The sequence below is a fragment of the Doryrhamphus excisus genome, chromosome 15, assembly GCF_030265055.1.
Source record: "Doryrhamphus excisus isolate RoL2022-K1 chromosome 15, RoL_Dexc_1.0, whole genome shotgun sequence".
In the NCBI taxonomy this organism is placed as follows: domain Eukaryota; kingdom Metazoa; phylum Chordata; class Actinopteri; order Syngnathiformes; family Syngnathidae; genus Doryrhamphus; species Doryrhamphus excisus.
In genome coordinates this window covers 18,558,911-18,584,328 of record NC_080480.1, presented here as the reverse complement: position 1 = coordinate 18,584,328, position 25,418 = coordinate 18,558,911, and the positions used below count along the sequence as shown (strand labels likewise).

Genomic DNA, 25,418 nt, shown 5'->3' with positions numbered 1-25,418 from the left:
ATTTATAGCATCCTCGTTATGACCGGTTTTAACCGGAACCACCTGACAGAGGTGCTGTGAATTAGCTTCATGGCGTAAATGTTGTCTGTTTTCAAGTGTACAATAATAAAACAAGGACACGATGTACTGCTGTTTATTCATCCAAAAGTATTGTTATGCTTCTGTACAACGCCCCCCCCCCCATTTAGTCACTTTCGAGAGGAAAGAAAAGCATCGAGTTGACTCCTTCAGCGTGAGACTCCCCAGCACCAACCGGTATCGTCGGCTTTCCTGCTCCTCGAACACTAGAAAAATAATCTTGAATGGAGGGCGCTGCTATGACCTGGTGGAAAGCCTTCATGTTCGATCCTGAAATGAAACACTTGCGGCTAAATGGTCTCCGCAAGGTCCGAGATGTGCAAATGAGGTAGACGTGACAACAAAACATGTCAGCTTCCTGCCACGGCCTGAGGACAAGCGGCCTGGTGGTTCTCAACTTCTACCCGGACTCTGCAAGCTAAGACGCGGTGTTTGTCCACAAAAAGGAAGAAAAGCAAGTTGAACATGGCACCAAAGTATTGTAATACTGACACGGAGTAGAAGAAAAGTAGAAGACGGGAATGCTGGCAAATGTAGTTGCCGTTTGTCCATCGCAGGCAGGCCGCACTGCGCTTTGTCTCCCCCTAGTGGTCAAGCTCGGCATCACATTTTCTAAACATAAATATTACAGTAGTAGCGATAATGAGAGCATCTATTGTCTTCAGGTCACATGACAAGAGAATCCTTATCTTACTAAGACAGCTGGAGTTAGTGGGCTATGTACACTAGCGGCTTCACATTAATGCTTTTTCTAGAACTACACCACGTGCACGCGCAGCCTGTCAAAGCAGCACACGACATTTTGGGAGATTTACCAGGAATTTACCAGGAATCTAATTGACCAGGAGGCCTTCTAGGCGTCGCCGTGGTAACGTGACACAAACTCCTTTCATCAGGGTTCCCTTCGCACATAAAAATGTTAAAAGTCAGTTATAAAAATAACTTTTTCAAATAAAGAAGTGGAAAAGAAGACGGTGGCGACAGCATGCTAAGCTAATGAGCTAAGCTAATGAGCTAAGCTAATGAGCTAAGCTGGGCATGTTGGAGTAACTGTGAGGCTTGGAAAGCAGGGCTATGCTAACAGGGTGCTAAGCTAAGCATTTCCCAAAATGTCGGCGTGGTGACGGAAGCGGCGTCCTATGTACAAAGTGGGAGTAGTTTAAAAGCACCGCTAGCTAGCTGAGAGGAAGCGCCACCTGACGTGAGCGTTTGTGCACGAGCACGAGGCTCCGACAATAAAATCTCCAAGGAACTGCCCGTGACTCCTTCAAATTCTGGAAAGTCGTGCCGGAGGCGGCGCCCATGTCGGCTTCACGAGTAGGACAGGTGCGAGCCGTTGGAAATGTGGGACGTGACCGACGTGCTCCGACTGAGACCTCCATCGCTGCCACCCCCCGGACCCCCCGAAGCCGTCCTGCGCAGAGGCTGGGGGCTGTTCCTGAGGGCCATCAGGCCAGGGCCCCTGACACCGAGCCCCCCGCCTCCGTAGCCTCCCTGAGACGAGGACGACGAGGAGGCGGAGGAGGGCGGGGAGGAGGAGAGGGATATGGGGGGAGGCGCAGGCGGGGGTGGCAGCAGAGCCAGGGACTGTGAGGAGGCGTGGGAGGAGAGGAGGTGGTGGTGGTGGTGGTGATGGTGCCCCTGGGAATGATGGGAATAATGGCCGCCCCCTCCCACCCACTCCCTGGCACGCTCGCGCTCGTCACGGTACAGGTGGGGGGTGCTCTGGTGGTGCTGATAGTGCTGCTGTGGCGTGGACGAGTGGCTCCTCCCGCTCTTGTTGGATTCGCCGTCCCTGCCAAAACCCTGCGAGGACACCACAGACTCCGTCCTGGCGAAGCCCCCGCCGGCGTGGTTCTGACTGCGCCAGGACGGCGTGGCCACAGAGTTCTGCACGCTGTGGCTCCAGTGGCTGCCCGAGCGAGGGACGGGTCGCGAGGGCCAGCCCCCGGAGCCCGATGAGGGGCTGGGCGTGGGGTAGCCCTGGTTGAAGGCCTCGGCGGGGATGCCGCTCAGCGCCATGTTGCTGAAGCCCAGACGCATGCTCTCGGAGTCGAAGGCCTCGATCTCGTGCGCCTGCCGCTCCAACAGCGCCCGTATCCGCTCGGAGCGTTCGTTCTGCAGGGACAGCATCTCCTCCTCGATCTGAGGGACAAGGCATCCGGGATGTTAGCCGGCAGCTAACCAAGAATCTAAGGATTGTTGTTTTCAACAAGCTAAGCTGATATTTGTGATCAATGTGCTGCGGGTCGAGTGTGTGAGGTGATGTCTGTTTAGCTTGCTAGCTTCCTCTGACGCGATGCACGATGGTGACGGAGGAGAGAAGGGGAGGTGGCCATCCAAAGGGGGATGGCGTGGTATGCGGCTGCAAAGTGTGTGAAGGAGTGATATCGCAGGTCTTTTCTTCCTGCAGCTGTCAGGCTGTACAACCAGCACCGCTCCCAATAGACTTCTACACTGCTATGTACTATGTACTGTACTATCTGTGCAATACTTTGCTTTTTACAGTCAGTATAGTTACTCCAGACCCCATTCACTGTGCAATATCTGATCAACCTCCATGTGCAATATACTAAGTTCTATGTGAAGTATTTCCATAATGCCTCATATTAACTCCCTAACAAGATCTCAGTGTATAGACTGGTCATATATCTCATCTCGTCTCATATTATCTACATACTGTATTGTATATAACTGTGGGAAAAACTGCTGATTTTTGTTAATACTTGGGTCGTTTATATTGTTTATTTTTCTATATTGTGTATTTTGTACTGCTTAACTGACTCTGTACTCTTGCTGCTGTGCAATACAAATTTCCCCACTGAGGGACGAATAAAGGCATATCTTAATCTTAATCTTAAATGTGTGCGTGTTGGCGTGTGTGCACGTGGCGTACCCGTTGCTCCAGCAGGGCGCGGCGTATGGACACCCGCTGCTCCAGGTCCTTGACCTCGCGCTCGTGCTGCGTGTCAGTGTGAATCTTGATCTTGCTCTGGTAAGCGTTGAGCAGCTCCAGCTCCTGCTGCAGCTGCATGTGCAGAACCTGGTACTCCGCCTCCTGGGTCTCGTCCAGTCGCAGCTGGGGGCCAAAAAGGGGTGGGGGCTTACGGTCAGGTGTGCGGCGGGAGGCGGGCGAGGCTGAGGTGTGAAGGTGGGCGGGTCCTTGCCTTACTCACAGCCTGTGTGGACAGCATGTCGTTGATGGAGTGGTCGTACTGCTCGGCCAAGATGGCCAGCTTGCGCGTTTGCTCCTCCTTCACGCGTTTGAGGACGGCCTTGTGGTCGGACTTGGGCGTGCTCTCCAGGAGGTGGTTCCGCAAGGCTTTGTACTGACGGGTCTGGATCTTGCAGGTCTCCTGGAACTGCCGCTTGATCTGCAGCTCTTTGGACTGGAAGGAAAGGCGTGTGTTGTGTTCCGTCCACAGTCGGATCATGGAGCAGTCCAACTCACCTTCAGGCTTTTGGGCTGCTGCCTGACCTCCACGGTGTGTTTCTGTCGAAGCTCTTGTTCTCGCCGCTTGTTGTACTCCATCTGATTGGTCAGCTCCGTCTGGTGCTGCGTTCGGATCAGCTCCACCCGGGTCCGCTGCACCGTGCCCAGCTGCCTGAACTCCAACTCTTGAGTGGACTCGTGGTGGCGCAGCAACATGGCACACTCCAGGTCCTTCTGGGTCTGCTTCTTGTTCAGATCCTGGTGGACAAGTGGTGCTGCGTGTCAGACCTTATTGCCTGCATGTCATGTCATGTCATGGATTCTGGTCAACATGTTGGGAAACGGATACACGCACGCATGTCTTTGATTGGATGAGAAGGTGGTCATGTGACTTCATTCACTGACTAAATATCCAATAACACTCATCCATGACCCTAGACGTGGACAGCGTACCTCTCGGAGCAAATCCTGTTCCAGGTTGTGGCGAGCCAGCAGCATCTTCCTCTTGTACTGGCGACACTGCAGCTCGTAGTACTGCCTCTGCCTGCGGAGCAGACTGGCCTCCTCCTCCGCCTGCATCTGCTGCAGACACTCCTTCTGTCGGATCAGCCACTCCTGCTTCTCCCGCTTGGGAGTGGACTGGTTCTCGTTGAGCTCCTGGGGGGGGGGCGGAAGGGCACAGGGTCAGTGGTGGAACCAACCAGCGTGGGGCGGGGTGCCAAGCCAGCGTGGGTGGGGGCTGACGCTCCGTGCCTCTTTAAGCTGCTCCTTGCGCTGACGATACTGACGCTTCTGTGATTCCAGCAGACTGGTCAGTTCCTTCTTCTGCTGACCCAAAATGTGTTGCTGGAACTTCTTCTCTTCTGCCAGCGCAGCTTTTGTCTGCAGGAGAGTGTTGGAGGTCCCGTTGGAGGTCTGAAGCACCGTGTGTGATCACATGACTACACAGGAGGACATTCTGTTTCTCACCTCTTTCTCCAAGATGGCCTGGTGCTTCTTGACCAACTTGTCGGCTTCTGAGGAGAAGCTGTTCCTCTGGTTCTCCAGCTCCTTGTCCAACTTGAGCTGGTGCTCATCCATTTCCGCCTTCAGCTTGTTCTCCAGGCCCATCAGCTGCTTCTGGTGCTGCCGCCTCATGCGCTTGTACCCAGACATCTGCTCCCGCAGTGCCGAGCCCTGCTCGTGCTCTTGAATCTGCCGGGTCACCTGCGGGGCGGGTTTGATGACACGTTGCGGCCATGAGCACAATCGGGGAGTGCGGTCTGCACTTCAACCTACCAGGGAGGCGGTCCTGATGGTGGCAAAGTGGTCACGGTTGCGATAGTAGGCCCGGCGCCGGCCAGCAGAGGGAGCCTGTGGCTGCTCAAGCTCTGGTTGGTAAGGGTCGTCGTAGATGTTGTCCTGAGCCTGAGGGGCACAACAAGTCCATTCACATGTTGCCAGGCCGTGCGGGAAGAAAGAAGAGTTAGGGGCCACGTTACGGCGGGTCGGTGGATGATGGAGCTGTTGGACGTGACCGTGTGCTCGCCCTCCTGCATCATTGCCATCTCGCCGCTGCTGTCGTCCGAGGCGTCGGCCAGGCTGTTGACGGAGCTGCTCTGGGAGCTGGCGGAGATGGACATGCTGGGCACAGACTGGGAGCTCTCCATGCTGTTCACTGTGCCGGTCCTCAACAGGTACTGCTCCGCCTCCTGACAGGCACACACACCGAGTACGTCATTCAGCTCTGTCTACGTTTCCCTTCACCTTCACTTTCCCCTTCCACTCACCTCCTCGTCCTCTCCTCCCTCAGACACGGGGCCGTTCTGCTGGGTCTCCTGGAAGAGGATCTTCTTCATTTTGCGGTACTGCAGGTTGTCCAGCTCCCGTACAGCATCCTTGGTGCGAGCGATCAAGTCCATGACCACCGTCAATGGCCGCTCGCGACACAGGAAGCGATGCTTGAGATGCAGCAGAAGAGGAGAAGTTAAACCTGGACTCAACGTGTTTCTCCCAAGCAGCTTCACAGCCAAGATGAGCCAGAGGGCCCACAGTGGACCTGATGCAAGCAACGACTTCAAGGACAGTACGATTTGGGCTCTAATCTGTGTGCTGTAAAGATATGCTCATCCTGGGACGCCCTATTGGGGGGCTGTGGGGCAGGATCAGGTCAGTGAGGACCTAAATGTCCAACAGTCAATGGAGAGTACATTATGTGTCCTCCTATTTGTGAGTCAGAATCCTTGCTGCAGAATTTTGGCCCAACTGTAGCTCTTACCTAGACAAGAGGAGAGACTAATGCCACAGTCCCAAAGGCATGAATAATCAGCTCCAAATCATCAGTTCTTGATGTCCTCCTAGCGGCTTTTCAGGGAGTCTAACTTAGACTCCAGGAGCAGTAAAGCTTTGATAAGAAACATCACAGATGCTAACAATTGGGAACGCCCCTTCCTGGGTGCCTTGATGTCACATGGCAACAAAGAAAGGAAGGCTACACCTAGCCTCCACACAGAGCTCCAACATGCAGCGCCACCTTAGGCTGGTGGCCTCAGACGTAACGATGTCAGTAAGAATAAGAATGTGCTGGATAGGCAGCTGACATGATGGAAGTGGAGCATTTATGTAGACGGCCTTCTGTGTCGCTTTATCTGTTTTAATATCTTTACAACACACAGAAAAGAGCTAAGGATTGGAGATGATGGGCAACATGCCCCTCCCCAAAAAGTGTACTTTTCCTTTAAAGCGGAAATTGAATGGTGTGCAAGGTGTGATCCACTTGGGAGCCAACCAAATGTGTGTCTGCAGCGTCTTCTCTTATGTGGAATGACATTTTGGAGCAAAAAGGCAGCATGCATCTACTTCTCACATTGAGCAGCACGTCCGAGGTGGGCCGGTCCTGGGGGATCTTCTGCAGACACGAGTCCACAAAGTTGCGGAAGGAGTCGGACCTAAGGGGGTGCGAGCTGGTTAGCGATCGGGGTGCACGAGGAGAAGTAGAAGGCCATCTCACCAGTGATTGGACTGCAGGACGGGGCTTTCATTCTGAGCGATGTGGTATAAGGCACTCATAGCGTTCATGTTGAACAGGGGTGGCTTCCTCTCCGCTGTGACAACACAAGCAAAGCAAGCGCTTTTATTCTCACTTCCATTCAGCACGTGGACATTGAACGACAGCACCAGGAAGCTGTTCTCTGCTGGCGAGTACTGTCCAAGTCTATCAAGTCGAAGCTTTCTACCTTTGAAAAGTCACACAGGTGGTGGCGTCTCGTTCCAGTTGGAACGTGCTTACTTTCCAAGACTCACAGCCAATGGCAAAAACGCACGTCATGGAGGCGGCCATAAAAACATCTACTTTTCACACAGAGCTTGAACACATAAAGATGGCGAGGGGAAAGGGGATAAGGGGACAAGGGGACAAGGGAATGAGCCGGGATCCAGTGTAGCCATCAAGCTCCATGTTGGTTGAACCACCCATAAACACAGCTTCACCATCAGGGAATCTTGAGAGCACATCTCCTACCCAGTTCGATGCAGGTAATCCCCAGTGACCACACGTCCACTTTTCCATCGTACTGACCCTCGTCCATGGCCAGGATCACCTCTGGAGCCATCCTGCATGAGATCAGCACAGGTAAGACGAGATGTGAACCGTGCTGGTGTTTCAAAGAACAGGTGTCACTCACCAGTAAGGCGTGCCCACAAAGGAGTTGGCCGGGGCCACGATGGAGGCGGAGCCAAAGTCACCCAGTTTTACCTGACCGGGCTCCGTCAGCAGAATGTTGCCAGCTTTCACGTCCCTGTGGACAGCAGTCCATGGTAACAATGTCCCGTGCACACCCTTGTGTCCCGAGCACCTACATTACCTGTGGATCATGTTGTGGGAGTGAAGATACGCTAGTCCCTGCAGTGCACCGTGGGTAATAGCAGCAATCTCAACTTCCTGCAGTGGCTTTTTATGGACTACAAAGGACAAGAGGCAACACGGAGGTGAACAAAGACACACAACAGGCTGAGAGGACAACCTTTTGTGCTCCACTGACCTTCCAGGAGATCGGAGGCGGAGCCAAGGCAGTACTCCATCACCAGCTGCAGACGGAGAAGACCAAGTGTGAAAATAGCCGTCAGGTGTCACATGGTAAGCGTACATACCCAGGCTGTGTGCTCCTTCAGGTAGCATCCCCGATACTCTATGGTGTTTGGATGGCGAAGCTTCTGCAGGAACTTCACCTCCTTGATGATGTCCTGCCATTTCTGCACGACAGCAAGCAACACTCAGTCAGCCCCCCCCGGCCGTGCGTGACATGCTGCCGTGTGCACGCTCACCTCGTTTGTCTGCTTGCCGCTGTACGACATCTTCTTGATGGCCACCACCTCATTGTTGCGCACATCTCGGGCCTGAAACACGGACGCAAGCACAAACGTATGGCGGGGAGAGCCGAGTAGTCATGGTACACGGCATACAGTACGGGCCGTGTACTGGTGCGAGCACGCCCATGTCTCAACAGAGAAACATCTTCCAAGCAGCAAAAGTGTTTGTGGTACAAAGTACACAGATGTTGAGTGAAGTACTCACAAAGTAGACGGCTCCAAAGCTGCCATGGCCGATCTCCCTGAGGTCAGCAAACAGCTTCTCCGGGTCGTCTCTGCAGAAGAGTTCCGCCACGTCCGGGTCCTTCAGATTGCCCGCCCGTGCGCTCGAGGGCATGGCCAGGGCCTGGGGGGTGAGCGACATTAAAAAGTTATTTACATAAGACAAAAATAGTGCACCGTGATGGGGAAATGAATAATGCAACATCATCATGTTATTGATGTGTTAAACACTCAAATGTGCACCCCCTCCAGCTGGATACGCTCCCACAGAACTGGGACGTGGAAGGTGATGGAAGAGGAGGATGAAGAACAGCGTGGGAGCAACAAAATGGCAGTTGCTTCTCACAAAGTGTACTTCATCATGGGCGGCGAGGGCTGCTGTCATTCCATTGGCCTTCACATCACGAATACTCTTACGTAACAATGACCATTACACCGAGCCGCAGCTACTATCGGTGTGCCGATATTTGGACTGTCAGCCCATATACGAAACAAGACCATTAATATACAGGTTATAATACCGTACATGAACGTAAATGGGTATGATAGCCAAATATGAACCAGCAATACAAAGAAGCAGAAGACAAATTAAAATGTGGAACATGTGATTTATTATGAATAACACTAACATGTATACACACTGATATGTTAAAATGCCATGGGAAACACCAATGAACAATAGAATGCAAACTGTAAAGGCACAGCCTGCATTGGGTTGAAAGACTCATTCAGGACGACCTTCATGATGGTCATGGGAGGTAACATGACATCAACACTTGCATGTTTGCATGTTCACCTTAAACACTGTAACAGTGGGATTTAATGGTCTTCGATAATGGTGGACGTGGGAGTTAACGGTCTTCGATAATCGACCTCCTGCACGCTACGCTGCTCCACGCTGGTGGGATTGTTCCATCTATGAGCCCTGGCCAGCTCTTAGCAAATGCACTGCTGCCACCTTGTGGTCGTTTTGGTGGCTTCAAGCTGCTCTGAGAGGAACATGCATTGGTGGAGAGTTCCGTCATCACCCCTTTTTGCCTTGGCCTATCATGATGGTGGCCAGGCGTTTTATTCTCCTGCCGTGCAAGGCACCAAGTGTGCTGCTATGATGAGACCACAATGGCATTTTCATTCCTTCATGGCCGCAAGTACGCTAGCACCTGTACTCTGGGACCTTTGCTTCAATCTTTACGTGCCATTACGCTGACTCTTTGGGGATTCCATTATCAGCTACGGAAATAACTGGAGGGACACTAACATCCTTGAACACGTATTTCACCTTGGCCATCAGCTACCTGCGAGCATCCTCACCACTTCTTTCTTCATGGCAGTGTGTGTGTGCGTGTGTGTGTGTGTGTGTGTGCGTGCTCAGTGTGCAGACAGCATCAGTGGGGCAGAGTGATTCAGTGCATGCATGAAAAGAGCCTGTGGGCCTACGTCAACCATCACATCCACCCCCACCCAACATTCTTTCAAAATGCGGTCAACCAATTTCCATTTATACATTTTGTGGCCTTCAGCGGCGAGGAAGCAGACGCACCCAGCTGCTGGAAGGAGTCGACGTGAAGATACTGCCAGCGAGCAATGGCACGTGTGTGAATATTCCCAAAGCACCAGGGCTTCTTTATCCAGGCCCGGTCAACAACACACATGTTCTTCCACTAGGACCAACGCAAACAAAGACACACTATTGGAACGCCTTCAGTCATGTGATGCTGAGTGGCCATCACATGATTGAGACCACGCCGGGCTGATACACCCACAGTTCCACCTGGGCACAGTGGCTGCATTTACCCCCAGCACAAAGTGCAGCATACCAAAATAAGCATGACAGAAAGTAAACAGAACCCTGTGCGAATAAAGTTAAAGTATTTTTTATTTTACTTCACAATAAATGAAATGTCTGTGATATGACACTACTTCTTAAAATTGACCAGACTCATGAAGTGATCAAACTTTGTTGTCACTCCGGACTGGTTGGTATTAACGCAGATTTCTGTAGCGCGTACACACAACTCACGCGTGTGCATTCATGTTATGATAGCTAATGTTGCTTGCTATTATTAGCCACCAAGGAAGGCGTCGCTTATGCGTCAAAGCAGGAAGTGGGCGGGATATAATCCTTGCAGTATGCTCAAACGTTAGCGCCCTCTAGGCAGCCTTGTCTGCGGCACACAGCAGCTTCACTTCTCTTTATTTAGTCTTAATTATCCATACACCAGCACATGTAGTCTGCCCGTGACGTCACGTCAGAACACGAGATCGCCATGAAAGCATGGTGGTACTGACTGGCCAATCATTTCCGTCCATCCTGTCATTGGTTTCCTTCCATGGAGGCACACAGGTCCCCGTAAGAGATTAGCACAGTTAGCATGTGCAATAACAAGCTACGTCAAATGGTAGCACACTCTTGCTAGTTAAAAGCCAAGAGAAACAGATGACTGCCAGGTGTGATGGAAGCACTTTGGTCTTACTCGACTCTAGCTTGGTGTACTTGCTTGAAAATCAGTAAATAGACCAGCTGAGACGCGGAGGGAACCGCTAACAACATCCAGTCGAAATCGTGCGGTTGTGTCGATGGTGAGCCGGCTACTTCGTGTAGCTTTACTTACCGCGGCTTAGTGTGGTTCCGCTCTGGAACGAAAAACAACCGCGAGCAGTCGAGCTAACGAGCCTGTGTCCTCATAGCAGCAGCACACCAACACGTCTCCTCCTCGGTGCCACCCGAGTTCACCGGCACGACAAAAGGGGCCAAGGTTTGCTCCAACACGGCCCGCCGGCTGATTGAAACGGTCCCGCTGGCTCCCTCCTCTGCTGTTAGCATCCGCTACACGGCTAGCTTGGAAGCTAACGTTAGCTGCTGTGCGGGGTGTGGCTGGTGTTCGTCCACGAAGCTTCGCTTCCGGGTCAAATGTCCGGTCCCAACTAATATCGAGGAATTAGCCTGTAAAAGTTGATTTAAAAATGCGCCCCATCTCTCTCTTGGCCTTGTTTCAGCCACCGTTTTTGTTCAAGATGGCACAGACAGATGGGGCGGGACTCCAGCGCCAGCCGGAAAACGCTTCTTCAACTTCCGGTTAGGTTTCCGCTTCAAAAATAAAACCCCTCTCTATCACCCGTCCATCCATCTCACTACTCCACTGTACGATGCCATTGAAATAACAACGTGGTGTTTTGTTGTACACAATGCGGTACTGGTAGTTGAAGTAGTACTGGTAGTATTTCCACCAGCACAAGGCTCAGAAATGCTAACGTTTGGATCGACACGGTCTCGATCACACCACAGAAACGTTATTCAAAGATAGATACGCGAAGAAATACTCCCATATAAGATAGAACAGAGGATAAGGTAGTGTTAGATAAGATGAGATGATTTGTGCAGATATCAGGAGAATAAAGTGCACGGCATCAGTGCTGTGGCGGTCCACAAGGTGGCAGTAAAGCTCCCACGAGGTCGATACTAGTCGGCCTCTTCCGGGTAAAGCAGAAGAAGGTTATGGACCACTAACCATTTTGGATCGACGACAGGCTGCAAGTGTTGCTTGGAGAGAATCGGTTCCAGAAAGTATCACTCGGAGAACATCTGCTCCTGAAGAACCATCCGCGAGATCCACCACCAACACGGGCGGTTCGAGTAAACGTACAAGAAGGTCGAAGTTGGTCGAGGAAGCCTGACGGGAGCATCATGAGTTACGGAAGGCCCCCGCCCGACGTCGACGGCATGACTTCTCTCAAAGTGGACAACCTGACTTACAGAACCACTCCCGAAACCCTCCGACACGTCTTCCAGAACTATGGCCGGGTCGGGGACGTGTACATCCCCCGGGATCGCTACTCCAAGGACAGCCGGGGCTTTGCCTTTGTCCGCTTCCACGACAAGCGGGACGCCGAGGACGCCATGGATGCCATGGACGGCGCGCTCCTAGACGGACGCGAGCTGCGGGTCCATATGGCTCGCTACGGCCGACCCCCTGATTCCCATCACGGCGGTGGGCGCCGAGGTGCACCACCGAGGAGGTACGGGGGGCACGGTCGTCGAAGCAGAAGGTGAGCATGGAAGAAAGACCTGTCCCACAACACAAATGTTTTCAGCGTCCCAAAAGAGCAGCTCCTCCTACCACGCCACATATTTCTAAAGGCGCATCTGTTAGCTCTTCCTCTTTGGGTCAAGGGTTAAAGTGGGCCTGCATGAAAGGACGGAGCTGTCAGGAATGCAGGAAACAACAAACCTTAGGTGTGGATTCTTCACATGGTCTTACACTGAGGGTTCCGGACTCTCACGTGGTCCTTGTGTTCCGGGCTGGATGCTGGGTCCACTATCTGCACTAAATGAAGAGCGGGCTAGCCAATGAGCTAAAAGCCCGAGATGTCATCTCGTTGTCTACTGCGGCGTAGGCATTCATTAGCTGCCCCCTTTTATCTCTTTGTGTATCTTTACAAGATAGACAGAAGGGTCGGGGATGATGGACAAAGGTGTCTTTGCACTCAGTGTACCTGTCTTCCCCGCAGTCCCAGACCCAGGAGGCGCAGCAGGTCCCGCAGCAGGTCCCGCTCTCGTTCCCGAAGTCGATCTCGCTACAGCAGGTCCCGCTCCAGGTCCTACTCCAGATCCAGGTCCCGCTCTCCCAGGAACAAGAAGAACAATGCCAAGTCCCGCTCCAGATCCCGGTCCAAGTCTGTCAGCCGCAGCCCCTCCCCCAAAAGAGGGTCCCGGTCCAGATCCAAAAGCCCCCGCAAGTTGTCAGCAGAAAATGGAGACTCGCCGTAGTAGGTGGGACGTGAAGAATGAACGGGACGCCATGCTCCTGTGACCATGCGACTAAGTCGTGTGTCCCTGTGTCTTCAGGTGTGGACGCTGGAGACCACACGCTCACTCCTGGACGAGCTGGTCTTCACCGCTCCGGTCCTTCGTTTCTTCTTTTTCCATCTTCCGTTTGAAACGCCGGCTTTCCAGTGAGTGCGGCAGGGGACTTGTGCTTTTCTTTTAGCAGTTCCTCCACTTCCTGTCCAGTCATGAGGTACTTCCTGCGCTGTGCCGAGGTCCAGCAGTCTTAGCGAGCTGTTAGCCACACATGTACCTTTACGACGATGGCCTGTGTTGCTGTGACGGCGCCACGCCTTTTGTACACGACCTCTTTGCTTTCATTAAACATTTTCTCAACGCCGTTTCCTTTCTTGATGAGATGCGTTAACATTTGGACACGCCCACACGTTCATGCAAGATGTATGACAGCATTTGTCTTTAACTACCAACCCCGATGTGTTCTACTCACCGAGTAAGGTCATCTCGGCTCCATCTTACACGAGCTGAGCTCCAAGGCGGAGAAGATGGTGTGTACACAAAAGCCCCATCTTGCCGAGATACGATGCCAAAGCTTGGCGATGACGCTCCCTTGGCTGGCAGGCACGGCAGCTTCTCCAACTGCACCTTTTGGAACGGCCTTTTATTGTGGCAAGCCTACGGCACCCGCTGTCCAATCAGCACAAGGTGCTGACTCCACGCCTTTGTCAATAGTTGAGACCTTCTGTGTACTGAAGTCGAGTTCAGCTCATGAAAGATGGCAGTAGTACACCTTGGTACTATGGTATGCTTACCCTTCACATTTGGGCAAATATGTTATATCTTCACGGGGCGACACCGAAGAAATGACATGAGTGATAAACTAGTATCCTTAGCTTATATCATGATGACATTGCTGTCCCAAATGTGAGCTACTGTCTTTTCCATCGAGAGATGAGCTGCTGTATGTGTTCTTATTGTCCCTCATACGCGGTGCTTGCACGCTGTTTAAAGTGATCTAGATAAGAAGAGCTAATTGTTTAAAGCTGCTTTGAGCAAAGCACTGATGAGTCAAGCGCCAGCCGACGTCACCGGTCTGGTGACGTAACGGTGGGCGGAGCCACCAGGCTTGTTTTCTTGATGTTCGCCATCGACGGTCTCCATTTTGAGAGAGCTTGTTGGATCCGCTGAGCGTCGTCCCGTCTAAACGCCAACGCGAACACAAATAAGTCCAAGTTAGCCGACAAACAGCTCGCTAACCAAGTTACTATCCGAAAGGAAAGCAAATCTTATCGTATGTCCGCTATCCAGAACCTCCAAACTTATGGTAAGTATTTTACCAGGCCTGCGCGAGAGGGTGGGGGAAGGGCGAGATTTCGCCGAGCTAATGCTAACGTCTATTTAGCCGACGTTTGTGTCATTTCCTTTCCTCTCAGACATATGTTGACTATTCCGTGTGAAATCGCGAATGCTATTCGTGGCCAGATAGGACGATGCCACGAAGAGTGGATTTAGCGGCTTGCCGGCCTAAGCTAGGAGTCTGCGGCCGCCATTAGGCCTTCAGGAGGCTAGCAGCTTGTTAGCCGTTTTCACCCCGTTCAAGTTTGATTAACATTGGCCAAGTTCTCGCGTCACACGGTCTACTTTAAAACTGTCTCACCTTCGCTTGTGAACGGAGTCGCTCCCCGTGTGAAGTGAAATCTTTCCGTGGCTCGCGGCTAAATTGCTAGCTAGTCTTGAGTAAGCTGTTTTGTATCGTATCGTGCGCATGCGCGGCGGCAGTGTGTCCTTTGGCTGGAGTGTGTAGATTTAGCGGGCTTCCGTTGTGCTTCTACTTGTAGACCCCTTTGCTGATGCAACTAAGGGTGATGACCGCATCCCAGCCGGGACAGAGGACTCCATCCACATAAGAATTCAACAGCGGAACGGCAGGAAGACCCTCACTACTGTCCAGGGCATCGCCGCCGACTATGACAAGAAGAAGCTAGTCAAGGCCTTCAAAAAGGTCCGCTCGCACTTCTCATTTTGTTTCTTTTTAGCGTGTGTTGCTTCATGCCTCGTTTTTGCCAACAACAGAAGTTCGCCTGCAATGGGACAGTGATCGAGCACCCGGAGTATGGTGAAGTGATCCAACTTCAGGGAGACCAGCGCAAGAATATTTGCCAGTTCCTCGTTGAGGTGGGCTCACTGGTGTGGGTGCAGGTCGAATATCCTGGCCATCCATTGTCCTCATGTTTCCTTGTGTGCAGATTGACCTGGCCAAGGAAGAGCAGCTCAAAGTCCACGGCTTCTAGAAGCAACCGGCAGCCCCGGCACCTGGAAGACCATCAACCCACACCCCCACCCCTCTCCTATGTGCTGCTGTTGCTCTTCCTCCCCCCAGTCTCCTCCCTCCCTCCATGCAGCCCAGGCTTCTGCTAGCTAAGGGGGGGCTTGCCCTCTAACATGGGACTCTGTACCACCACTGCCGCCCCACACCACCAGGGGGCAGACGCGCTATGGCGTAGACACACCATGGTTCCATGCGACATCAGGGATGACTGGTGATGGCGTCTACACACTTCCTCCTTCCTTGTTCCTTTCATTTTCTTCCTTTTAGGTCTGTGCCTCGATGACAAGGCACTATTCATGTAACTTTTTTTGTTTTGTACTATAAGGTGTTTCAATAAAACGATGAGTCTCCATGTGCTTTTGATTGGTGACACTTTCACCCACAACTCAACTAAAGGTCCTCTCCCTGTAACGGGTCTTCCCTGAGCCTCCCACTGGTCCCACATGCTCTGCACACCTCCCCGGAAGGCACCCTGGCTCCTCAGTGCGGAGGCGCAGTGCTTCTACTCCCATGTTTTACATCTCTCTTTGGGGGGTGGAAGGATGGACGGTGACCCCCTTCCATCCTGCCCTCACTTTTACCATGAGGCACTTGAACGCCACTTCGGGCATGATCTCATTTTCCTGGACTTTGCTGCAGTCCCACATGTAGCTGGCTGTGAAAGACATAATACTCAAAACAATTTACTACAGTACACAACAGAAACTTACATTTGGTGACAGAAGTGAGGGGATTCAATCTTGAGTCTGGACATTTGAATAGAACAGCAATCATATTGCCGCTCATTTTCTATGAATTGTCCATTATTTTGAAATAAACGCGTTGAGGAAATTAAGCAACTATATTAAGCACTGAACCGTTAATTTTCGATGTGCACAGGATCAGAGTTCCTTCCGGGAAGTAGTTCAGCTCTTGCTTTGCACCTTCTAGCGACCCGTCTGTATCCATGGCAACGTCGTAGCCGCCATTGTTTTATGGACGCGAACCCACTAGCACCTTTCTCGTTTCCATGTGCGGTGAGCTGAAGCAGTTCACTCGCTTTGCCGTGGACGATTTTTCTAATCCCATCCAGACCCACACCGAGCGGTAAGATGACCCGCTGGCCTCCCCCTGCCTTCAACGTGACCAACAGGATACTGTCGCTAGCTAGCTGGCTAGCTGGCTAGCTAGCTGCTCGTGTTGAAATGACGTCGCTTCACTTCTCTCCTCTCTGTTGTAGTTTGACGCTAGAAAGGCTTATGTTCCCCGCTACCGTGCAACAAGGACATGGACTAGCGTCTTCCTGCCTCTGCTCTACCGCCTTTTCCAAACAGCCTCCAGCACCAGGTGAGCGCATTCTTCAGCCCCTTGCTTCTCCGGTCTGTCAACTGTAGCACCTTATGCTAATGTAGGGCTTCTGTCCAGGACTTCTCCCAATGCAAAGAGGAAACCAAAGTCTAACAGATGTTGGTCAAAGTGCAGAATGGACGTTGACAAGTTTTCGTTGTTTTCCTGCAGACTTCCCGGAGATGTGACGTTTGCGCTCGTAGAAAATGACCGTAAGAAAACATTGCCGATCTCCAGTCGGCGCACCTCCACGTTTGGCTGATGTTTGATCCACAGGTCCTTCCCGTTTGGAGGCTGTCCCTTCCGCTGCCTGCTATAATCTTCATCAGTGTCGCCTTCTACATGCTCGTCTTGGCGCTCGGACTTTGGATACGATTCTGCCTCAAGGTGGGCGTCACAAACAAACATGGCCGTGTTTTGAAACTAGTAAACCAACATGGCGGTGTTCCCGTGTTCAAGGAGAGGTGTTCGCTGGCGTGCGACTCCTGCTGTCCAAACCTGTCGCTGTGGGACCAATGCTTCAGACTAGCACAGTCATGTGACTGTCGCCTGCCCACCATGCGCTCGTGTCTGAGAGACACGTGCACGTCCCCCTCGGTGAGTGGCGCGCTCGCGTGCATGTGGAAAATGACCAAGGTGTCAATTGCCCTTTCATCTCAGTGCGGCAGGTGGGACTGCGCGTGCACGTGCCAGCCTCCCGAGTGCGACTCCTGCAACTGTCTCTGCTTCGAGATCCGAATTAAATAGTTGCCAACAGGAAGAAGCGCCAGGTTGCCATTCGTCCAGCGGCCACTAGATGGCGGCAAGGATGCAGCTACATGAACAGACCAACATGGACGTCACTAGGATGCTTTTTTTACCTTTTCATGTCAAGTGTTGATTTTCTAATTGTTACTATTTTTACGTTTTTTTCCATTAAACCCAAGTGCTTAAATGTTCTTGTGTGTATTTTTGAAAAGGACATCATGAACCAGAATGTAGCCATTCCTTGCCAAGGTGTCCTCCAAGAGACTTTGGAATAAAATGTACAATTATCTTTATTCTTCTTAGGAAGCTTGAAGAAAGAACGTCACTACATCCAACTACACAAGGTCACAAGACGGTCACATGACCCACACACGTCTCAAGGGCTCATTTCCTCCTGCTGCTGCCCGACGTGCGGCCTGGCGATCTGCTGCCGGCGTGGTCAGACAAGTGTTAAGGTCAAAGTTCAAACTCAGATGAGTACATACGCACCGTCACCTGACCTGCGGCTCCGGTTGGCGGGCGCTCCTCGCATATGTCGTGGAGGAGAGTAACTGAGCGAGCGGGAGTCTCGTAGCGAGTCGGCCGGCAGCCTATCAGGACAACACCAGAGTCAGACATGCCACTTCCTCTTCCTGCTTCCTTCTTTGGAGCACTGGTGTACGCCCACTTTGTCAGTGCATACACACACGCTTGTGTACTTAGTGTTCAGTGCACACTGAGGCACTCAAAAGACTAAGTACACAAGTGCACACTTGGGGGGATAAATAGTGATGGTAAGTGTGTAATGACAGTCACAGGTTTGGAACAGCACTACACTAAGTAAGTACACTTACTGAAGTGTACTGAATGTTGCATTTGTGTTTTTTGCCTTCTCACCTCCTCTTCTTCGTCGTCGTCGTCTTGTGGTCCGTCTCAGAAGAGGAAGAGGAGCGCGAAGGCTGAGCTTTGTCGCTCCTAAGGAGGAAATGAGCATCATGAAAGGCTCATCGGCTGCCGTCACTTCCTGTTTCCTGCTTACCCTTTCCTTTCTTTCCTTGCTTGGTCCTCAGAGTCAGAGCTGTCTGAGGAGGAGGAGGAGGAAGATGAGGAGGAGGAGGAGGAGGAAGATGAGGATGAAGAGGAGCTGCTGCTTTGTTTCTTCTCCTCCTTCCCGTTGAGTGCACGCTCCACTTGCGCTTCCTGAGGCGGCGGCTTGGGAGCACGTGAGGAGTCCTTGTGCTGTGATTGGCCGCCAGCCGGCGACCTGGAGGTCACAGCGGCGTCTCTGCAAGGAACGGACGAGGAGGCGGAGCCACTTTTCTGCATCCCGCCTTCTCGCCTTTTGCCCTCCTTGTCTTCTGTCACATCATGTTTTTGTCTGCTGTGGACAGGCGGAGGGGAGGATGAGGAGGAGGAGGAAGTGGAGGAGCTGGAGGAAGATGATGAAGACGAGGATGAAGATCTGCCGAGCTGACGGGTGTCTTTCACAGGGGCGCGGTCCTTCTCTCTCCCTCGCTCTTTGACCGCCTCGCTCAGACCCTCCCTGTCTCTGCAGCCCCTCGTCCCCGGCGACGGAGGTCGAGGGATTTGCTTCTTGAGCGGAGGCGAAGGCGAGCCGCTGCTCCGCCTCCTGCGTGGCGGTGAAGGAGGGCGGCGGCACCTAAGACACAACGATGGTTGGTCATGTGACAACCTACTTTACACAGCAGTCATGTCTTCATGTCCTTTGAGGCTGCTTACCTGACAACAGGGCTCCTCCTGGGGCTCCGGTTCCTGGAAGCGCTGCGCCTCCTGGGGCTCCGGTTCCTGGAACTGCTGCGCCTCCTGGGGCTCCGGTTCCTGGAACTGCTGCGCCTCCTGGGGCTTCGGTTCCTGGAAGCGCTGCGCCTCCTGGGGCTTCGGTTCCTGGAAGCGCTGCGCCTCCTGGGACTTCGGTTCCTGGAAGCGCTGCGCCTCCTGGGACTTCGGTTCCTGGAAGCGCTGCGCCTCCTGGGGCTTCGGTTCCTGGAAGCGCTGCGCCTCCTGGGGCTCCGGTTCCTGGAAGCGCTGCGCCTCCTGGGGCTCCGGTTCCTGGAAGCGCTGCGCCTCCTGGGGCTCCGGTTCCTTGATCCGCTGCGCCTCCTGGGGCTCCGGTTCCTTGATCCATTGATCCTCATCGGGCTCCTGGTCCTGGAACTACTGCGTCTGGAAGCACGCTCCAGTCCTCTGTCCCTCTGCCGATCTCGGTCCCTGTCATGAGAAGGACTGGTTCTCCTGGGGTGTGGAAGTGGGTCCTGGTACTGTTTGGGTGGGGTGGCACGGGTCGGGGGGGAGCGTGACCTCCTGCTTGAGGAAGTCGACTTGGCGGCCCTTCTGGTCTGGTCAAACATGACCAGCCTATCAGGTCCAGTTCGGCGGGGGCCGGGGGGTGAACTGGGACTGCGTCTTGGAGGCGGGGGCAGAGGTGCCGGGTGGGGGCGTCGCTCACTGCCGTCCGCCTGTGTCCGGGTCGCTGTGGGGGAGGCGGAGCTTCGCGTGCGTCCGTTGGCGTAGCGTTGAACGGCCGCCCCGACTGCAGACGAAGAAATCTTTTCTTTGTCCTCATCCTCAGAGGAGGAAGATGAGGAGGAAGACGAGGAGGAGGATGAGGTGGAGGAAGACGAGGAGTTGCCGCTGCTGTCCTCCACCTGCTTCCTTCTTCTGTCTCCTTGCGTCTCCTTCCTCCCGCCTTCACTCGTCTTGCTTCCTGCCGCCTGGCTTGGCTTCCTGCTTCCTTCCAGGCCCCGCCCTCGCTCGTCTGCTCTGCGCCTCGTGTCCTCTTCCTGTCTGGGGGGTGAGCGGAGGCGGGGCGTGTCATTGGTCCTCGGAGGAGGAGACCTGCTTTCTCCTCTGGTCCTCCTTTCGGGAGGAGGCGGAGGTGTTATCTTTGTGTCTCCTTGTTTCCTGAGGCTCCTGTCCTCCTCGCGTTCCACACCTCTGCTGCCTCTCCTCCTGCTGTCCACTTTAGGAGGAGAAGGAGAAGAGGAGTCGTGTCTCATCCTGCGGGGGGGAGACGTCTTTCCTCTGCTCCCTGAACGTCTCTTCCTGTCCACGTCTCTGTTCCTCGGCTCTTGTCCACTTTCTACACCTCCCTGCTTTTCTGCGTCTTTGCTCGGGGATCTTCTCCGCCGCTCCCCCTCCATAGCTTGCCTCCTCTTTTCAGGCTCTTTGCTCCTGGAGCGCCTCCTCTTCTGCACGTCTCTGCTTCTCTCCCGGGGAGGAGAAGGAGATGAGGAGTCTCGTCTTTTAGTGACGGAGGTCTTGGTCTTTGTCCTCTCTGCGTCCTTCTCTCTCTTCTTCTGGCGTCACAGAAGAGCATGTTAGGACAAACCATCATCCTCCTCCTCCTCCTCCTCCACCTCCACCATGCTCCTCACCTTGTGACCTCCTGCAGGAGGTAGTCTTTGCTGCTGCTGGTCTGCTCTCCTGTGTGGAGACGGCGGTCTGCGTGCGTTGTCCTCTTTGTGCGGACGAGACCTCAACGGTGAAGGGGAGCGACTTAGCGAGCAAAAGCAGAAGACATTTAGGACGCCACGGATTCTCCTCCAAGACGAAAAAACCTTTAGACGTGCAACCTGAGAGACGACGCGGACGAGACGCTCCTGTGCCGCACCACCTCCTTCCTCGCAGGACTTTTACTCGCTCCTTTCTTCTTCTCATGCTTGGACGCCTTCTGCTTCTCGTATGAGGAACTTTGGTGGAGAGAACATAGGACCACAGTGAAGGTCGAGGAGCAAGAGGAGGAGACAAAGCTGAGAAGGGAAGAAGATGGAGGAGAGGGTGAAGGAGAAAGTAAAGAAGAAGCAGGAGGGGGAGGAGAAGGAGCAAAGGACAAAGAGGACAAAACTGAGGAGAAAGAAGTGGAGGAGGTGAAGGAGGACAGGAGGGTAAAGGAGAAGGAATGAGGAAGAGAACACTGAGAAGGGCAAGAAGTAGAAAGAGGATCAAAAGGAAGACATGGGTGAGACTGAAGGAGAGGAGGAAAGGAGGAGGGAGTAGGAGGAGGTGAAGGAGGAGGAGGAGGAGGAGGGAATGCTGCCACGTGTCCTACCCGTCTTGCTGCTCGTCCCGAGAAGGTTCTCTGAAAAGATGGGAGAGAAACGCTTAACCGGGATCACCGTGAACGTGTGGCGATGGGGGCGGGGCCAAAGCAATTACCGTTTCTTCTTCTTCTTCTTGGATCTTTTCTCACGGCGAGAAGACGGTGAGCGGCTCGGCGAGCTGCAAACAAGGAGGAGCACAAGGAGGAGTGACACCTACTGAACTGAACGTGTGATGCTTTCACTGTGGATTAGAAGTGTCTTAGAAGTGCACCGATGGCGAGTGCGCTCAGTCTTAGAAGTGCACCGATGGCGAGTGCGCTCAGTCTTAGAAGTGCACCGATGGCGAGTGCGCTCAGTCTTAGAAGTGCAGCGATGGCGAGTGCGCTCAGTCTTAGAAGTGCACCGATGGCGAGTGCGCTCAGTCTTAGAAGTGCACCGATGGCGAGTGCGCTCAGTCTTAGAAGTGCACGGTCGGTACCAGGCCCCCGCCCCCCAATGGTGCAGCGAAGGACACCCACCCAGCTCTCTTGTTCTTCTTCTTCTTCTTCTTGCGACTGCGTTTCTTTGGCGGGGAATCCGAGTCGTCGGAGTCTTCTACCAACCTGGCGGGAGGACAGCAAAGCGTGAGAAGATGAGGACGCAAGAGGACGTGTCTGTGCTGCTGCTGCTGCTGACGTGTACTGCTGCTGCTGCCGCTCCTTCTCCAGACGCTCCTGCTCTCGTTTCTCCTTCTCCTTCTCCTTGCGGTCGGCATGAAACGACGAGCCGTCCACGTAGTCGCTGGAGATCCCAAAGGCCGCCCGCAGACGATCGTTCTTCTGCTGGTTGGCGGCAGCCAGAGCGTGAGTTTCCGTCAGGCTGAGCGGCAGCATTCAGGAGAGAAGACGGGCATCAAACATGGAGGACATGGAGGACATGGCGACACGACACGAGTATTCTGGCGATGGCTCGCTGGCTTACGTGGCTTTGTCACCGGAGGCGGGCGTCTCCTGCTGTTCCTGCAGCATCATTCGAAAGCTGCTCACCTTCTCCTCAATCTCCTCCGCCGAGTACCTGGGCAGGCAAGCATTGACAACATCAGAACCTCTCCCACTATGGCCCGGCCAGGCAAGGCCAGGCCCGGCCAGGCAAGGCCAGGCAAGGCCAGCACACCATGGGTTCTTATGAAGGTTCCTGACCCTTGCTCCTCCATCATGTCCTGCAGCTTGGCGCACTCCACCTCCAGCTGTCTCTTCCTCTGGTGCTCCAGGATGGCGGCGTTGGGCTGCCTGTTGAGCTGACTCTCCAGCCTCTCCCGGTCCTTCTCGTCCCGTTCGCCACCGCGTTCATCTCGCGGCCGCTTCGCTCGCAGGCTGGACAAGTTCCGCTGCACGTAGCCATTGGTGCCGCTGCCCCGAGGAGTGGTCAGGCCTATGCCATTGTACATGGCGCCTCTGTCAGGGCACACGTCGTGTTACTGGAATGGATCACCATGCCTGTCACCTCCCAAAGTATCCCGGCTTCACCGTAAGGTCGCCTGTTGGCTTTTCCATGGAAGCAAACATGTTTAGAAAGCTCCACAAGTGCTAGGACACAAAGATGTTATATTTGCTTCTTGAAGGCATCCCCACACCAGACGCCAACAAACATTCCAATTCAAGTGTGCGAACTTTGCTCCACAAAGTCATGTGGACGTCGTGTCAGAACATCGGACACATGTCAATCACCTTTCATACGTTTACGTTTTTTGGTTGGTTTTTTTTTGTACTACTTACGGAGACGCTACACGCGTGTTCATGACAAAGTCCTGAACTCAACGACGTCTGTCGTAAAGTTAGGACGATAAAAACGTTAAAAGGTTGCTATTCATTGCTCGGCGGGACATAATAACACCAAGAAATAATGTTGCTAAATGTAGAACGTAGTAAAGGTATTAAAAGGTCGAAGACTTCTTAGGCCGAACTTAGCTTAGCTGCTAGCTACGTAGCCAGGAAGCTAGCGGGATTGCTACGCACCAGATGTTGCCTCCTGGAGCCAAGAGAAACGTCACCGAAGGAGAAGAGCAAATAAAACGAATCTGCTCTTTAATCCTTGTTCGTACAATCGATCTCTCTTAGAAGTTTGGTCACAAAGAAGCGGGCGAGTTGGCTGTGTTAGCTCCTCCGTCTCAAACGAAAGAGAGACGAAACGACATCACGTGACTCTTACGTCATAGAGCCGCCTTCGAAAGCAAAGATGCGTTCAAGGTGCTAAAAGGAATTAGGCGTTTGATCTGATGTTACGGTAGTTCAGTATACTCCAGATAGAATTTACACCAAATTAAGATGGCATATAACACACAGAAATATAAGCATATGAGCATGTTTAAATCCGTGTGTGCTTATGAATAAAGGTAATTTGGAATGCCCCATATACACAATTCCTACAACGTCATGTGTACTGGAACGCAGCAGTGCGGGATAAAAACATCCTGTCACTTCAACCGTTAGTGCTACGGAGGCTCGTCTGGGGAGCCGATTGGGCCTGGTCGAAGCTGCTTCATAGAGAATCACGCATTTGATCCAGACGACGGTGTCACTTTAGCCGGGCAGCGATGGTCGAATGTGACAACAAAAGCGCGAACATGCTGGTTTGTATGACCATCTTGGATGTGGAAAGCTAGCTTGAGCTATTGTTGCTTTTGATGGCCTCTGCTCAGCCGCCCCGCCATTTGCAAACAGACGAGTCTTTCCTATTGTTTCTGTGTTTGGCGTTTAAGATGCCGTCTGCTCAGCAACGCTTTACCTCGCTGCCGCTGGACCGTGACGCTAACAAACGCAGTAAGCGCGCTAGCTAGCTAGCTAACCTAGCTAACATGCGAAGCGGTTAGCCGTCGCGATACATTCTGCAGTAGTTTCCGATCGATCCGCCCGTTTCCGGGGTGCTTGCGGCACAACAGGAAGATTCGGTGTATCGTAGCAGGATGTCATATGGTGTCACATTAACGTACAATGGCGATATGGCGTGCAGGCTCAGGAGACGGCCCAGCTTGAGGAGCAGCTTCAGGCGTGGGGGGAGGTGATCCTGGCGGGGGACCGCGTCTTACGCTGGGAGAAGGCGTGGTTCCCCGCAGCCCTCGTGGGCGCCACCAGCGTGCTCTTCCTGTGAGTCCCGCCTTCGTGGCAGAGGTTGGTGGGGTGGGCCGCATGGGGTCTGACTCAGCCTGACTAGCCTCCTCATCTCCCAGGCTCATTTGCTATCTGGACCCATCGGTGCTGACGGGGCTGTCCAGCACCGTCATGCTGCTGTGTCTGGCGGACTACCTGGTGCCGATGCTGGCTCCCAGGGTTTTTGGCTCCAACAAGTGGTGAGTGGAGACGCCATGCTCGCGTTGCCTCCTCCAGCTGCTCCTTCAAAATGGTGTGTGTGTGTTACAGGACCACGGAGCAGCAGCAACGCTTCCATGAGATCTGCGGCAACCTGGTGAAGATGCAGCGTCGGGTGCTGGGCTGGTGGCGCCGCCTGTGCACGCTGAAGGAGGACAAGCCAAAGATGGTATACCAATGGCAAACCACGCTGCTGTAGACACGACTCGTATGACTTGCCACCTCATGTGTGCGTGCAGTATTTCGTATCGGTGATCAGCAGCCTGCTGGCGGTGGCGTGGATCGGCCAACAAGTGCACAACCTCTTCCTGGCCTACGTGATTGGTGAGTGGTGGCTGTCAGCATGGCGACAGAACTATGAAGGTTGAGGAAACGTTCTTGCTAAATGGCTAAATGTTTTGCAGTGAGCTTCCTGCTGCTGCTCCCCGGCCTCAACCAGCACGGCGTCCTGTCCAAGTACGCCTGCATGGCCAAGAGGGAGATCAACAAGCTGCTCAAGCACAAGGAGAAGAAGAACGAGTAGTTGGTCGTCTTGGCATCTCAGCCCACCTGTGGTGTTGTGTCGTGGCCCCGCCCCCTCCAGTGACTACTGACTTTGTGTCTTGGTTTCCTCTTCCTGTTTGCAGCACTTGAAGTAAACACCCCCGCTCCTGTCTCCTTATTTATGTGTCCCATCATGGCTTGACCATTGTCAATAAAGTTTTAAATGACATTCATTTGTTTCTTCTGACACTTGACAATGCCTCCTTAATAACGACAATGGCGCTTC

General features: G+C 53.3%; 6 protein-coding genes across 13 annotated transcripts; 4 read left to right on the top strand and 2 right to left on the bottom strand.

Annotated features, from left to right (window-relative positions):
* Nucleotides 1-123: 123 nt before the first annotated feature.
* On the bottom strand, nucleotides 124-14,530 carry taok2a (TAO kinase 2a). 3 transcript variants are annotated; one of them, XM_058049509.1, is made up of 20 exons: nucleotides 14,521-14,530; nucleotides 8,064-8,204; nucleotides 7,814-7,885; nucleotides 7,640-7,741; nucleotides 7,531-7,576; nucleotides 7,354-7,450; nucleotides 7,174-7,287; nucleotides 7,011-7,102; nucleotides 6,501-6,594; nucleotides 6,357-6,438; nucleotides 5,281-5,451; nucleotides 4,993-5,202; nucleotides 4,790-4,918; nucleotides 4,481-4,717; nucleotides 4,265-4,393; nucleotides 3,965-4,168; nucleotides 3,530-3,769; nucleotides 3,246-3,467; nucleotides 2,975-3,157; nucleotides 124-2,223 (listed from the first exon to the last, which is right to left on the bottom strand). In XM_058049509.1, the coding sequence occupies exons 2-20, from the start codon at nucleotides 8,193-8,195 to the stop codon at nucleotides 1,390-1,392; spliced, it is 3,390 nt and encodes a 1,129-aa protein (XP_057905492.1). In that variant the 5' UTR covers nucleotides 8,196-8,204; nucleotides 14,521-14,530; the 3' UTR covers nucleotides 124-1,389. The 3 variants fall into 3 exon arrangements, with proteins under 3 accessions (XP_057905492.1, XP_057905491.1, XP_057905490.1); XM_058049508.1 differs by lacking the exon at nucleotides 14,521-14,530 and adding an exon at nucleotides 10,693-11,178 and having other exon boundaries at nucleotides 3,255-3,467; XM_058049507.1 differs by lacking the exon at nucleotides 14,521-14,530 and adding an exon at nucleotides 10,693-11,177.
* srsf2b (serine and arginine rich splicing factor 2b) lies at nucleotides 11,191-13,242 on the top strand. The gene is made up of 3 exons (XM_058049545.1): nucleotides 11,191-12,127; nucleotides 12,590-12,851; nucleotides 12,927-13,242. Exons 1-2 carry the CDS (start codon nucleotides 11,766-11,768, stop codon nucleotides 12,846-12,848), a joined length of 621 nt encoding a protein of 206 aa, XP_057905528.1. The 5' UTR covers nucleotides 11,191-11,765; the 3' UTR covers nucleotides 12,849-12,851; nucleotides 12,927-13,242.
* eif1 (eukaryotic translation initiation factor 1) lies at nucleotides 14,001-15,542 on the top strand. The gene is made up of 4 exons (XM_058049548.1): nucleotides 14,001-14,187; nucleotides 14,702-14,865; nucleotides 14,937-15,038; nucleotides 15,110-15,542. The coding sequence occupies exons 1-4, from the start codon at nucleotides 14,157-14,159 to the stop codon at nucleotides 15,152-15,154; spliced, it is 342 nt and encodes a 113-aa protein (XP_057905531.1). The 5' UTR covers nucleotides 14,001-14,156; the 3' UTR covers nucleotides 15,155-15,542.
* An 88-nt stretch (nucleotides 15,543-15,630) lies between these two features.
* On the top strand, nucleotides 15,631-17,452 carry si:ch211-198p11.6 (uncharacterized). 2 transcript variants are annotated; one of them, XM_058049549.1, is made up of 6 exons: nucleotides 15,868-16,278; nucleotides 16,412-16,518; nucleotides 16,690-16,730; nucleotides 16,795-16,905; nucleotides 16,978-17,115; nucleotides 17,179-17,452. In XM_058049549.1, exons 3-6 carry the CDS (start codon nucleotides 16,725-16,727, stop codon nucleotides 17,263-17,265), a joined length of 342 nt encoding a protein of 113 aa, XP_057905532.1. In that variant the 5' UTR covers nucleotides 15,868-16,278; nucleotides 16,412-16,518; nucleotides 16,690-16,724; the 3' UTR covers nucleotides 17,266-17,452. The 2 variants fall into 2 exon arrangements, with proteins under 2 accessions (XP_057905533.1, XP_057905532.1); XM_058049550.1 differs by lacking the exons at nucleotides 16,795-16,905; nucleotides 16,978-17,115; nucleotides 17,179-17,452 and having other exon boundaries at nucleotides 15,631-16,278; nucleotides 16,597-16,732.
* An 85-nt stretch (nucleotides 17,453-17,537) lies between these two features.
* Nucleotides 17,538-24,756, bottom strand: srrm2 (serine/arginine repetitive matrix 2). 5 transcript variants are annotated; one of them, XM_058049511.1, is made up of 15 exons: nucleotides 23,300-24,756; nucleotides 22,811-22,828; nucleotides 22,484-22,738; nucleotides 22,266-22,358; nucleotides 21,981-22,163; nucleotides 21,824-21,907; nucleotides 21,421-21,483; nucleotides 21,314-21,343; nucleotides 20,838-20,954; nucleotides 20,640-20,760; nucleotides 18,985-20,561; nucleotides 18,284-18,904; nucleotides 18,142-18,219; nucleotides 17,755-17,855; nucleotides 17,538-17,689 (listed from the first exon to the last, which is right to left on the bottom strand). In XM_058049511.1, the coding sequence occupies exons 3-15, from the start codon at nucleotides 22,729-22,731 to the stop codon at nucleotides 17,622-17,624; spliced, it is 3,384 nt and encodes a 1,127-aa protein (XP_057905494.1). In that variant the 5' UTR covers nucleotides 22,732-22,738; nucleotides 22,811-22,828; nucleotides 23,300-24,756; the 3' UTR covers nucleotides 17,538-17,621. The 5 variants fall into 5 exon arrangements, with proteins under 5 accessions (XP_057905494.1, XP_057905493.1, XP_057905495.1 ...); XM_058049510.1 differs by lacking the exon at nucleotides 22,811-22,828 and having other exon boundaries at nucleotides 23,300-24,741; XM_058049512.1 differs by lacking the exon at nucleotides 22,811-22,828 and having other exon boundaries at nucleotides 18,985-20,558; nucleotides 23,300-24,739.
* On the top strand, nucleotides 23,729-25,365 carry arl6ip1 (ADP-ribosylation factor-like 6 interacting protein 1). Its single transcript, XM_058049546.1, has 6 exons — nucleotides 23,729-23,913; nucleotides 24,294-24,427; nucleotides 24,511-24,630; nucleotides 24,701-24,818; nucleotides 24,889-24,973; nucleotides 25,054-25,365. The coding sequence occupies exons 1-6, from the start codon at nucleotides 23,878-23,880 to the stop codon at nucleotides 25,170-25,172; spliced, it is 612 nt and encodes a 203-aa protein (XP_057905529.1). The 5' UTR covers nucleotides 23,729-23,877; the 3' UTR covers nucleotides 25,173-25,365.
* The last annotated feature ends 53 nt before the right edge of the window (nucleotides 25,366-25,418 follow it).